The sequence below is a fragment of the Xyrauchen texanus genome, chromosome 3, assembly GCF_025860055.1.
Source record: "Xyrauchen texanus isolate HMW12.3.18 chromosome 3, RBS_HiC_50CHRs, whole genome shotgun sequence".
In the NCBI taxonomy this organism is placed as follows: Eukaryota; Metazoa; Chordata; class Actinopteri; order Cypriniformes; family Catostomidae; genus Xyrauchen; species Xyrauchen texanus.
In genome coordinates this window covers 34706129-34719578 of record NC_068278.1, presented here as the reverse complement: position 1 = coordinate 34719578, position 13450 = coordinate 34706129, and the positions used below count along the sequence as shown (strand labels likewise).

The 13450-nt window shown below is 40.8% G+C and overlaps 1 protein-coding gene across 2 annotated transcripts; it reads left to right on the top strand.

The window, feature by feature from the left end:
* The first annotated feature begins 9678 nt into the window (after positions 1-9678).
* On the top strand, positions 9679-12616 carry LOC127626506 (uncharacterized). 2 transcript variants are annotated; one of them, XM_052102335.1, is made up of 5 exons: positions 9679-9867; positions 10191-10607; positions 11305-11433; positions 11576-11640; positions 11965-12616. In XM_052102335.1, exons 1-5 carry the CDS (start codon positions 9840-9842, stop codon positions 12088-12090), a joined length of 765 nt encoding a protein of 254 aa, XP_051958295.1. In that variant the 5' UTR covers positions 9679-9839; the 3' UTR covers positions 12091-12616. The 2 variants fall into 2 exon arrangements, with proteins under 2 accessions (XP_051958295.1, XP_051958289.1); XM_052102329.1 differs by having other exon boundaries at positions 11281-11433.
* Positions 12617-13450: the final 834 nt, after the last annotated feature.

Below are 13450 nucleotides of genomic sequence, written 5' to 3'. Positions count from 1 at the left end.
GACCTTGGTTTCCAAATGAGATGCAAAATTTGCTCTCATCAGAAAAGAGGATTTTGGACCACTGAGCAACAGACCAGTTCTTTTTTTCTTTAGCCCAGGTAAGACGCTTGACATTTGAAGCCCATGTCCAGGACCCGCCTGTGTGTGGTGGCTCTTGATGCAGTAACTCCAGCCTCAGTCCACTCCTTGTGAAGCTCCCCACACATTTGAATGGCCTTTTCCTGACAATCCTCTCCAGGCTACGGTCATCCCTGCTGCTTGTGCACCTTTTTCTTCCACACTTTTCCCTTCCACTTAACTTTCTATTAATGTGCTTTGATACAGCACTTTGAGAACATCCAACTTCTTTTGAAATTACCTTTTGAGGCTTTCCCTCCTTGTGGAGGGTGTCAGTGATGGTTTTCTGCACAACTGTCAGGTCAGCAGTCTTCCCCATGATTGTGAATTCAACTGAACCAGACTGAGAGACCATTTAAAGGCTCAGGAACCCTTTGCAGGTGTTTAGCTGATTAGAGTGTGACACTTTGAGTCTACAATACTGAACCTTTTCACAATATTCTAATTTTCTGAGATTCTGAATTTGGGGTTTTCATAAGCTGTAAGCCATAATCATCAAAATTATATCAAACAAAGGCTTGAAATATCTTACTTTGCTTTTAATGAGTCTATATAATATATTAGTTTCACCTTTTAAGTTGAATTACTGAAATTAATGAACTTTTGCACGATATTCAAATTTTTCGAGTTTCACCTGTAAATATATATAATCATTATATATTGAATTATTGTTATACAAGGGGCTTTCTCAGCAAATATTTGTATATGTGGTTAATCACGATTAATTAATCGGGGCACCATGTAATTAATTTGAATCACGATTAATTATTCGGGATATATACGTGGAGATATATATATATATATATATATATACATATATATTAGGGCTGTCAATCGATATATATTTTTAATCGAATTAATTTTTAATTAAATTAATTACATGATGTCCCGAATAATTAATCGTGATTAATCGCATATACAAATATTTGCTGGGAAAGCCTCTCATATAACAATAATTCAATATATAATGATAATGAATTATCCATAGTTATCTTTAAATACAAAAAATATATATATATATATATATATATATATATATATATATATATATATATATATATATAGTTTAGAGAAACACCATCTGTATGTAGATGATGCGGCTTGGACACATCATCATTTATGAACCCAGGGTCGTCTGGTGTTTCGGGTCTAATCATCAGACACCCTCACCTGGGTGACCCAACCGGGGATGATCAGTCCCCAGCTTGTGTCCAAGCGGCACGCTACACCATGGATCCACCCTCTTGATACACAACCACCTTGAAGCTTTTTCCACAGTTTCAATGATGTTCCTGGTGGCTTTTCTTTCTTTTTCTTTCTTTCCTGCAACCCTCTCATGCCAAAGAGCCTGAGTGCCCGGTGCAGAGACTTTACATTTACATTTACATTTATGCATTTGGCAGACGCTTTTATCCAAAGTGACTTACAGTGCACTTATTACAGGGACAATCCCCCCAGAGCAACCTGGAGTTAAGTGCCTTTCTCAAGGACACAATGGTGGTGGCTGTGGGAATCGAACCAATGACCTTCTGATTAACAGTTATGTGCTTTAGCCCACTATGCCACCACCATGCCTGTAAATCCCCTGCAGCCCACCTTGATAGGCTCACAGTGGGCCTTCCATCCATTCCCTCTACAGACCTCTAGCAGTTCAAGATATTTGGCCCTCTTCCGCTCATGGGCTTCCTCTATGCGGTCTTCCCAGGGGACTGTAAGTTCCAAGATCACTACTTGCTTTGAGGAGTCAGATGTTAAGACCACGTCTGGCCTGAGTCTTGTTTTCGCAATGTGCTCTGGGAACTTCAGCTGTCTCCCGAGGTCCACTTTCAGCTGCCAGTCATGTGCCTGCGTTTTCTCCCCTGCCCTGACAAAGGTGATGTTGCGCCTTGCTTGGAGCTGGTGTTTGCTCTTTCGCATTCCTGTGCAAATGGTATCCGCTACTGCCTACAACACCTGGTCATGGCGCCATGTGTACCTCCCCTCTCCCAGGGCTTTTAGGCAGCAGCTCAGGATGTGCTCTAGAGAACCTCTTGCCAGGCACAATGGGCATGCTGGAGTTTCCACAAGACCCCAAGTATGCAGATTGGATGGGCTTGGGAGGACATTGTATACCGACTGAATCAGAAATTTGAGTCTCGCTGTTTCTGACTTCCAAATTTCTATCCAGGTGATCTTTCTGGTAGATGCATAGTCCCAGGTCTTCGAAGCTCCCTGCTAACGCATGGCCACTGTCCTACTGCGATGCTCCTCCTCCACCTCAGCACAGATGTCCTCCAGGACCAGCTGCCGTCTCTCACTCCTCTGCGCTTTGTCATAGCTGGGTCTTGTATGACTACCAAGCCCTGCTCGTCCTTCTGCCACGGAGCCTACCAAGACACCATGTCTCAGACTTGCTTCTGCCTGCTCAACTACCTCCTGAGCCCGCCACTTAATTCCAGTTCTCACTGGGATGCCTGCAGAGGAGACTCTGCAGTCAGATGAGTCCCTGTAATGTAGGACCTCCCTGGCTCTGGTGACTTTAAACTCCTCTGTCAGGCCAGTGAAAGGAAGCTGCAGCTTGTTGGTGTGTCCATATATATATATATATATATTCAGATAATTAAAATGCATTACATTCTTTTGGCAGAAGAGTTATTCATTGATAAGACAATACATAAAACGGCTTTAGAATACAATGTATTGTTTACTACCATATTATTGAACATAAGCCAATCATTGGCATACAGTTCACAGCAATCCATTTCGAAGGTGAATTTGTCAATCAGTTTGAGATTTATTATGAGGGCTTTTTTAAGGCCCGTCAATTTACACCTGCGTCAGACATGCTTGTGTAGCTTCTCGGGTGCATTGCATCATAAACATAACATTTTTAGGTCACTGTGTCAAGTTTAATACTTCGAACACATCTTGAGATCCCTTAGTTTGAATTTGCGCTCCATCAAATGTTATAAATGTATGAACGTAATGCATGTTTGTTTTGTGTGTCTGCTAGATGGTTTCCCTTTACAAAAACCTTCACTATGATGCTGTGCTTTGCTAAGCACTTTTGGGAACAATCCTGCATTGTGACCAGCTGTGAATATGTGTGTAACACGTCAATGAACATTGACCGGAATTTATAACCTCGGCTGGTGAGATCATTAGATGCACCTGTGGCCAGGCTATAAATAGACGCGTCACCAGCTTGTCGTCAGATCCATTTTCTTCAGAGCAAACCTTGTGTCTCACAAGCTTGTCAGAAACTTTCTTTCCTCAGCTAGGATTTAGAATTTGTTAGGCAGTGCGCAGTGAACCTTTTCTCCTTTCCCTCTTTCTATATATATATATATATATATATATAAAATAGAAAAGAAAAAGGTGGAAAAATGTCAGAGAAGCAATGTGTCAATGTCAGCGATGTGTGTTTCCCTGTCAACGTTCTATGACTGTCAGGGACACTCATAAATTTTGTTTTGTTTGTTTGGGGAAGAGAATGCTGCTCTCGCGTTGGGGCAGGGCGAGTGCGCGCATTGCGACCTACTTTCGGGCAAAATGCTTCGCGCTCACCTCGCTTACTTCCAGGAGTCAGCGCCCACTCTTTCATCGTGGGGCTCTCGCATATATCTGGCTGAGGAGCGAGATACAGGTCCGTCCCTATCGCTCACTCTCTCCCCAGATCCAGCTGATCCTTCTCGTAATCTGAACCGCGCCTCGGCGCCTCTTCGTTTCACGAGGGGGGCGCTGAACCTCTACATTTCACGCATAATAATAAAGCGGCTGAGAAATTACTCGAGGTGATTCCTCGGGCTGTGGCTAGACTACAGCTAGACTGGCCACATGAACAAGAGACCCCCCCCAAACGCTCCAAACTATAATACTGTCTGGTGGCCAAAAAAATTAATAATAACAAAAATAAAAAAAGGGAACGCTATATTAGTCCCTTCCTTCCTTTGATGACCTCCATGACAAGCTTTCTCACTCATGGAGGAACCCATATACTTCCCGTGTTCACGTACCCTCGACCTCTTTATACTCGACTATCGTGGGTGCTAAGACACGGGGGTATTCAATGATGTCGCCGGTCGAAGAGACGCTTGCGGGCTATCTCTCACCGGGTTCGGCATCATCACTCAAGAAACCCGCTCTCCCCACTAAGCCATGCAGGACTACCTCCATGCTAGTGGGGAGGGCTTATCAAGCGGCAGGTCAGGCTGGTGCTGCGCTGCACACCATGGCTGTGTTACAGGCATACCAGGCTGACCTACTGAAAGACCTGAGTACGGGTGCAACGCTCGACGAAGAAGCCTTTTCTGAACTTCGTCGGGCCACAGATTTATCTCACTGTGCTACCAAGCAGACAGCCTGTGCCATTGGTCAGTCTATTTCGCCTTCCGGTCTCTTCGGAGACGCCATGAATACAGTTATCTCCAGATTCCAGGAGGCGAAAAGCCACGAGGAAGCCTTCGGGCAGTTTTTTCCTTGCCGCACTCAGGGGGGCGGGGCCGTCGGCCACCCAGTCCCGCCCCAACTCTGCTAGGCAGAGCGTGGCGAGTCGTGCTCCACCTCGTAAAGACCGGGGACAGGCTCGTCGCCCTCAGCAGCCCCCGAAGCAGGACCTCAGGGTCGTGATTTCTAAAAGAAAGAAACCCTGACGGTCTTGTACCCAGCCTTGTGGGGGTGGTTCCTCTCTGGACGGGGTGCGAGTACCATCCACTTCAGCCCTCCCGATACCCTCACGAAACCTCTTCACTCCCGCCGCCTTTGGTGTTTCGGGTGACAGAGGCTTCCAACAAAGAGTTGGGTGCTTCCTGCCTTTATCCAGGATGCGGAACACTCGACATCCCCTCAACAGAAAGTGTCGAAATTGATACCCATCTCAGAGAACCTGGCAGCGTGGAAAATTCTGCCAGGCATTTCTATGTGGGTTTTGAACACAGCAGAAAGAGGCTACAGAATTTAATTCGCTCGCTGCCCTCCGCGTTTCAACGGCGTGGTTCCCACTACCGTGAAACCATTGCAGACACGTCTACTGTGGAAAGATCTGCAAAAGGGGCCATGAACATGTTCCCCTTCCAGAGAAAGAGTCAGGCTATTACAGCAGATACTTCCTGGTCTCCAAGAAAGGGGTGGGGGTGGGGGTTTGCGTCCGATTTTAGATCTTTGAGGCTTGAACCGCTCGGTCAGGGTGTTCAAGTTCAAGATGCTAACTGTCAAGACGGTCGTGTCTCAGATCCAACATTACGATTGGCTGATCACGATGGATCTCATGGATGCATATTTCCATATTGGAATTCTGCCACAGCACAGGAAGTTCCTGAGGTTCGCTTTTGGGGACGAAGCCTTTCAGTATCAGGTTCTTCCATTCGGCCTAGCCCTATCACCCCGTTTATTCACGAAATGCATGGATGCAGCACTGGCTCCTTTGCAACTCTGGGGCATCCACATTCTGGCAGTTCAGCACAGGGATATTGTCTTAGCTCATCTGGTTTCTCCAGGTCTGAGACTCAATGTCAAAGAGCATTCTCTCTCCAACCCGGTGAATCACCTATCTGGGGGTTATATGGAATTCGATCACGATGCGGGCACAGTTGTCTCCCGCTCATATCATGTCCATTCAGAACACCCTGAGCAAACTCAGGCTAGGTCAAGGTTGCAGTGTTCACCAGTATCAACAAATACTATGTCTCATGGCGTCTGCATCCACGGTTATCCATTTGGGCCTGCTCCATATGAGACCGTTTCAGCTGTGGCTAAAAGCCAGGGGATTTCATCCAAGGGCCAGTCCCCTAGGGCTAATAAGGGTTACGCGCCACGTGCTTCGTTCCCTTTCTATGTGGTTCAGACACCAGTTTCTTACCTTGGGTCCCACTCTAGGTGCGTCTCGTCATCGCAGGCTGCTAACGACAGATGCCTCCCTGACGGGCTGGGTAGCGGTCTTAAGTGGTCGTCCAGCTTAAGGGGAAGGGAGGTTTGTCAGCTCGGTTGTCACAGTAACTGTCTCGAGTTGATGGCTGTATTTCTGGCCCTGAAATACTTCCTCCAGAGGCTCCCATGTCTTCTGGGTGGGCAATACAGCGGTAGTCTCTTACATAAACCTTCAAGGAGGTCCACGTTCACGTCAGCGAAATTTCTGGCACGTCGGACTTTCCTTGGGGCCCAGGGAAATCCCCTGTAACTCAGGGCAGTTTATATCCCTGGATGCCCGTATGTGGGAGCAGATTTACAGTCCAGACAGAAAATACTGACTGGTGAGTGGAAACTCCACCCCTAGGAAGTGGAACAAATCTGGGTGAGATTTTACGGGATAGAAGAGGACCTATTCGCCTCTATGAACAGCGCAATGTCTTCTCTACTTCTCCCTGAGTCACCCAGCCCCCCCTGGGTCTGGACGTGATGGCACAAACATGGCCCTGAATGCGTCTGTATGCATTTTTCCCTTGTTTCTCTGCTCCCGGGAGTCTTGGCCAGAGTTTGCCAGCAAGGGTCTTGCCTCTTACTGATAGCACCGCGCTGGCCGAACAGGATATGGTTCTCGGAGTTAATATCTCTCCTTGACAGCTCGCCTTGTGCAATTCCGGACAGGAGGGACCTTCTGTCTCAGGCGCAGGGGACGATATTTCATCCCCGGCCCGAATTGTGGAAACTTTATGTTTGGCCCCTGAAGGGTACCAACTGAGGGATACAGGGCTGTCACCTGAGGTTATCAAGACCATTCTTAGTGCTAGGCCTCCCTCTACCAGAAGAATCTACACCAATAAATGGGGTGTCTTCAAAAAGTGTTGCTGTTCACATGGTGCAGATCCAGTTAACTGCCAAATTGTTTCAGTTCTGGACTTTCTGCAGGAAAAACTGTCAGCAGGCTTATGCCCCGCTACTCTCAGGGTTTATGTGGCTGCCATTTCGGCTTGCCACGCCTTGATGGACGGGGTGCCTTTGGGGAGGCATTCTCTACTTGCTCGCTTCATTCGTGGAGCCATGTGACTGAGGCCTCCTGTTAGGACCATAATTTCTTCATGGGACTTAGCAATAGTCCTGGAGGGTCTGGTTGAGAACCCCTTTTGAACCTCTAGAGTCAGCGTCTGACAGACTTCTGACTCTCAAATGGTCTTTCTTATGGCGATTACCTCTCTTAAGAGGATTGGGGATCTACAGGCTCTGTCTGTTTTGCCGGCCTGTTTAGAATTTGCCCCAGGTATGGCCAAAGCTATTCTGCATCCTCATCCTGACTACCTTCCTATGGTGCCTTTTTCGACACTACGTCCTGTCACTCTGGAAGCCTTCTGCTCCCCTCCGTTTTTAATGCCTGAGCAGGAAAGACTTCACGGACTCTGCCCAGTCCATGCCCTTCAGACTTATGTCCACTGCACTAGCCAGTGGCGTAAGTCAGGGCAATTATTTGTCTGCTATGGGGGTCGCCACAGGGGGGCGGCCGCTATCAAGCAGACTATGTCACATTGGGTGAGGGATGCTATTGCCCTGGCCTATGAGGCGTGCGGTCAAGCTTCGCCAGTAGGTGTCAGGGCTCACTCCACTAGAGGGGTCGCCTCCTCTAAAGCCTTGGATAGAGGGGTCCCTCTGCAGCAGTTTTGTGATGCGGCAGGCTGGTCCTCTCCGCACACATTCATCAGATTTTATAGTTTAGATGTTTATGCTACTCTGGGCTCTTACGTCCTTGAGTCGACATCTCAAGCTCATTTCTGAGACCTCTCGCGTTCTTGTGAGCACACTTCACAACCGCAGGGGTCCGGACAGCCCCAGTGCGGCGGCGTGGGTACTGCGTTCTCAAAAGCGCCTAGTAAAGCGCAGCATCATAGTGAAGCTTTTTGTAAAGGGAACGTCTCGGGTTACATGTGTAACCCTTGTTCCCATGTGGATATGTATCATTTCAAATTGGTTTCTTGAACATGACAATGAGTTCACTGTACTAAAATGGCCCCCACAGTCACCAGATCTCAACCCAATAGAGCAATAGAGTGTATATATATATATATATACTGTATATATATATATGTGTGTATGTTTTACATATATGTATGCATATGTATATATATATATATATATATATATATATATATATATATATATATATATATATATATATGTGTGTGTGTGTGTGTGTGTATATATAAACATATAGTGTTGGATTAACACTTTTAATGAAAAGATGGAAAGGTTTTTTAGTTTATGATTACATTATTTATTTGTAAAATAAGGAGATCTTAAAAGTCAAAGTCTCTCTCTCTCTCTCTCTCTCTCTCTCTCTGGTTGGTTAGGCATCTAGGCCAAAAGTCATAAACATCTAGGCCTTTAAAAGGATAGTTTACACAAAAATGAAAATTCTCATATAATTTACTCACCCTCATGTCATCCCAGATGTTTATGACTTTCGTTTGTCTTCAGAACACAAACAAATATTTTTTGAAAAATATTCTAGCTCTGTAGGTCCATAAGTGAATGTGAATGCGGCCAGACATTTCAAGCTTCAGAAATCACATAAAGGCAGCATAAATGTAATCCATGACTCCAGAAGTTAAATCCATGTCCTCAGAAGCGATATGATAGGTGTGGGTGAGAAACAGGTTTAAGTCCTTTTTTACTTTAAATCTCCACTTTCAATTTCACATTCTGTGTGGAGATTAATAGAAAAAAAAGGATTGATTTCCATATTGATCTGATTCTCACCCAAAGCAACGACATCGCTTCAGAAGACATAGACAGGTATTAAAACACTGGAGTTAAATGGATAAGTTTTATGTGGCCTTTATATGATTTTTGCAGCTTGTACGGTCTGGTCACCATTCTCTTGAATTGTATGGACCTATAGAGCTGAAATATTCTTCTAAAAATCTTAATTTGTGTTCAGCAGAAGAAAGAAAGTCATACACATCTGGGATGGCATGAGGGTGAGTAAATGATGAGAGAAATTTCATTTTTTGGTGAGCTATCCCTTTTGATACTGGAGAGAAAGAGAGTTGAAAATGATGATGTAAAAATAAGCTATGATTGTTTTTGCTGCATGAAACATTGACTAATATCTCAACAAATAAAATGTTTAAAAATATATCTTCATGCCAACTCTGGATTCTTTGCGTCACAAACAACATGGACGTTTTTATGACATGACTTTGTGGTCCATATCTAACACAGATATTGTATGTGCCACTCAGACCACTGACCCAATTTTAGCCTGCCGCTGCCTTCAACTTCTTTGTGTGCCTCATATTTTTAGATCGAAACACTTTGAGGTGGAATTTTGTCTCACTACTGTTTTTCTTTCTATGGCATATTGTTATACAGCACAGCAAATAATAAGGAAACAAAGCTAAAACATTATGCAGCACGACAAGTACAAATGAACTTGAGAATTGGGCATTTATGATAGCTCTTTATAATGACATAAATATTTGGGTACAAAAAGCTAAATCCGCTGTGTTTTAAAGCCATTTTCAAGGTTATCACAAAAATATTTTCTTTACTACCATGAACCATGTTTTAACACCATAACAGACTTGCTTTAACACTTTCTTTTCATATTTGTGAGACAAAAAATATTTATTTAATTTAAATGCAATGGAAAAAATAGCCACAAGAACACAACCAAACGAACAAACAGCCACAATGTTAGAAAGAATAAATGTAAAGATAAAAACATAAAGTGTCTGTTTTGATTCAAGAAGCGGAAATCCCATTGAGTTACATACTCATCACCCACAAGCACTACCAAACATTCAGATGTGGTCAACATGAGACGTCTCCTCACTGTTCTCGCCAGTAAGTGATTTCGCTTCATACTTCAAATATATTAAAATCTGTATATTTTATGTTTATTGTAGCTATACCTACCCTATATAGTTTTCTGAATTACTGTGGATGTGCATAATTTCTTTATCACTATATCACACATTATACACTGGATAAGGTGTATGCATGTTACCATGTCCATTTGTGCTCTTAGTTCTTATTTGTCACATTAGTAAGATGATAAACATGAATGCATATGTAGTAAAGACCAAATAAAATTCCTTTATATGAGTCGGATCCCAGACAGATGAAATTATATCTGAGTAAAACCATATTTTCTTGTTTGAATATAGTTGCACTGAGTTGCATTTACTTGAAGGTCTCTGGGACACTGGTTAAGGTAGTGGTCAAGCCTGGAGATAATGCAATTCTACATTGTGACCGTCAGATTATCGAGGGACAAGACATCCAATGGGTCAAGATCTGCTCTGCACAAATCCAACCACCGCTAATCATCTCTGCTTACAATACCCTTTTATTTCCTTATCCTCGATTCTCTCTGTCCTGGAACAATACTTCAAAATCCCATGACTTAGAAATAGAGAACATCACCGAAGCAGACCTTGGACTCTACTATTGCACTAGGGTAGAAAAAAAGAGGATTGAGCACAACAGGATGATCTTTGAGAGGGAAGTGTACCATTTGGGTGAAACTCTCACAAAGCTGACATACGGAGCTTCAAGTGATCCTAAACATCTTGATTCATCTGGTAAGCTTGTTTCAAACTAAAAATATTATATAAATGTCAGTAGTGGAAATATTACTTAAAAATTCTACTTTCATAAGAAATATCCTGAGAAAAAATATTGCGATACATCAATATTTGATTGTTTCGACACAGCCCTACTTAACATACATACAGACAGTACATACAAGTGGAATGTTTTATTCAAGCAATGCTCAAAATACAACCTTTGAATGTTTGAAAATTAAAAAAATGAACTACTCGTTCATACTACTCGTGTGCAGTATAAATGTATAATTCCTTTACATTTCAGATCATTTTAATAATGTTTGCTAGTGCTGTTGAAACCTAATTTTTACAAATTAAATAAAAAGTATATTATTGAAGCTCCATATTTGAAGAACAAAATGAATTACAATATACTGTATATATTTATATATATACACACACACACAGTACATCAATGTGTGGGAGAACTGACATTTATAGAGTCTTTTTTTTAATTGAATGTAGGTCGTGTATTTGTCTTTACAGGAAACAAAGTGCTGTTCTGAAATGTAACGGAAAAAACATATGATGATCAGATAACTAAGGCTTTTCTCACAGCAGCTCTTCTGTATTGAGTTTAAGTTAGATCCTGTATTATTTAAATGCAGCACAGTCAAGTAACCCATTTGCTTTACATTTATTTGTTCAGCATGTTCATTAAACGTCTCCTCAGGAACCCACTCTGATCCAAACTGTCACTGTTGGCAGTGCTGGCTGATACTGCAGACAATGTGCCCAGCATGTTCTCTTCTCTCTGCTATGTTGGCCTTTGTTTGTGGGTACAAGTGCTGCCACAAGACAGGTCAGAACAGTATTTATAATGTATATACATAAAAAAGAGAGAGAAAAAAAGGATGTAATTTATGCTTTCTATTATATTATGGGAGTCATAATTTTTCAATACTTGTTGTCATTTATGTAAGAGATTACTGCTCTATCCACAGTGCTGAAGCAGTTTGAAGGTCTTCCAAGCAGTTTTGAGATGCAAAGACAGCAAAATCAAGAACAGGTAAACTAAAGTTCACGTTTAAAAAGGCAGCTCACAAACAGGCATAAAAGTTCTAAGATTTGTATACTGTCTGAAATCTGACACATGAATTAATAAATCAATAAAATAATAATAATTATAATAATAAAATAATCAACTTTAAAATATTCAAAACCTTTTCAAAAGTGAGCATTGTAAAAAAATTATAATAATACATTTCTAAAAATATTTAGTAAAATGTATATTTTTGCTGTAGAAGTGCTGTATGTCCATACATTGTTGTTGTACATGCACAAAAGTATTATCCATTAATAAATAATAACATTTTCAATTTGATCCATTTAGGATGTTCATGCAGATATTTACTATGCATCACTAAACATCCCCAAACGAGGAAGTAAACTGGCAAAGAGCAAGCGATTGCCAAACTCTGACTACAGTGTGTACAATGATATTAAAATGCACTGTTAAGGTATACCCTGCAGGGGTTTATTTTTGCAATAATAAGTAGCTTACTGCACATTACCCTGTTTATTACACAACTACTTACAAATAAATAAATGTACATGAAATATACATTTTAATTGCAATTATTTTTGTGACCACAAAGTGATTGGAGAGACATGAAACTCTAGAAAGCAACTACAGAGTTTAGCACTTGTTCTTTTTAAGGTAAATTAACTATTTTAAGGTATGCTGTGTATTAATGACATTATTTTATCATAGTTTTATTGAATCTGTTATTTCATATTGTCTTGTGATGTGGCTCATTTATAGTAAAAATAGGCTGACAAGTCTAATTAAAACTGCATCTAAGGTTATAAGGAGTGCAACAATTTCAGCTAAAGGAAATGTATAACAAACAATTAATTGAGAAAGTGCATACAATTGTGAATTTTATTTCTGTATATCCTGACAAATCCATATTGCTCTTGACCGAAATATTGATCTATTTTTGCTTTTTGTGTTATGTTGACTTGTGTGTTTGGATGTTTTAATGTGACACTTGTCCAAATGAAATTTCCCAAGGGATAAATAATAAACTGAACTGAACTCATGTAAAAAATATTTGACTGCAGAAAACAATACATAATAATATTATATTCTGTATTGTAAACACTGTGATAGATCTTGATCAGAATAAAGTATTCCAGAGAGCCATGAATTAACAGTAAATATATGTTTTCAGTCAGTCAAATTAATATTGTATCATCATTTATGGATTTATATCATTTTATTATTTTATTTGTAGATTGGTCATTGACAAATAAGGTTGTAAAAATCTAGTTTAAAACACGTCAAGTTCATAAAAATCTTTGTGTCTATGTGGTTTGTATACATTTCTGAAAAACATTTATAGCATTTTCCAAAAATTATTTAAAAACATTTCAAGTAGCATAACCATCAAGTAAAATGTAATCAAACGCTTTATATGCCTTATACACATGAGTGTACATAATTTAAAGTTGAAAAGTACATAAATATATTTTTTGAACAAATATCATGAATTTTTGAGTCACAAATATCAAGAGGTCTTCTTAGGGTTACTTCATTTGACCTGAGCAAAATGTGCCTTTGCAAAAATTGGCAAAATATAAAATAATCTTATATAGATTTTTTTTAAACTTACAGTCATAATGGTCGTGCTCTCTGTTTTATGCTTTTTAATGATTATTTTTATAAAACAGTTTTATACAACAATCTGCTTGTTGGTCACAGTACCTGAATTTGATTTGATTTGATATTCATTAAAAAAAAAAAAAAATATATATATATATATATATATATATTTTTTTTTTTTATAAATTAAATTAAAAGCTATTTAAATCTA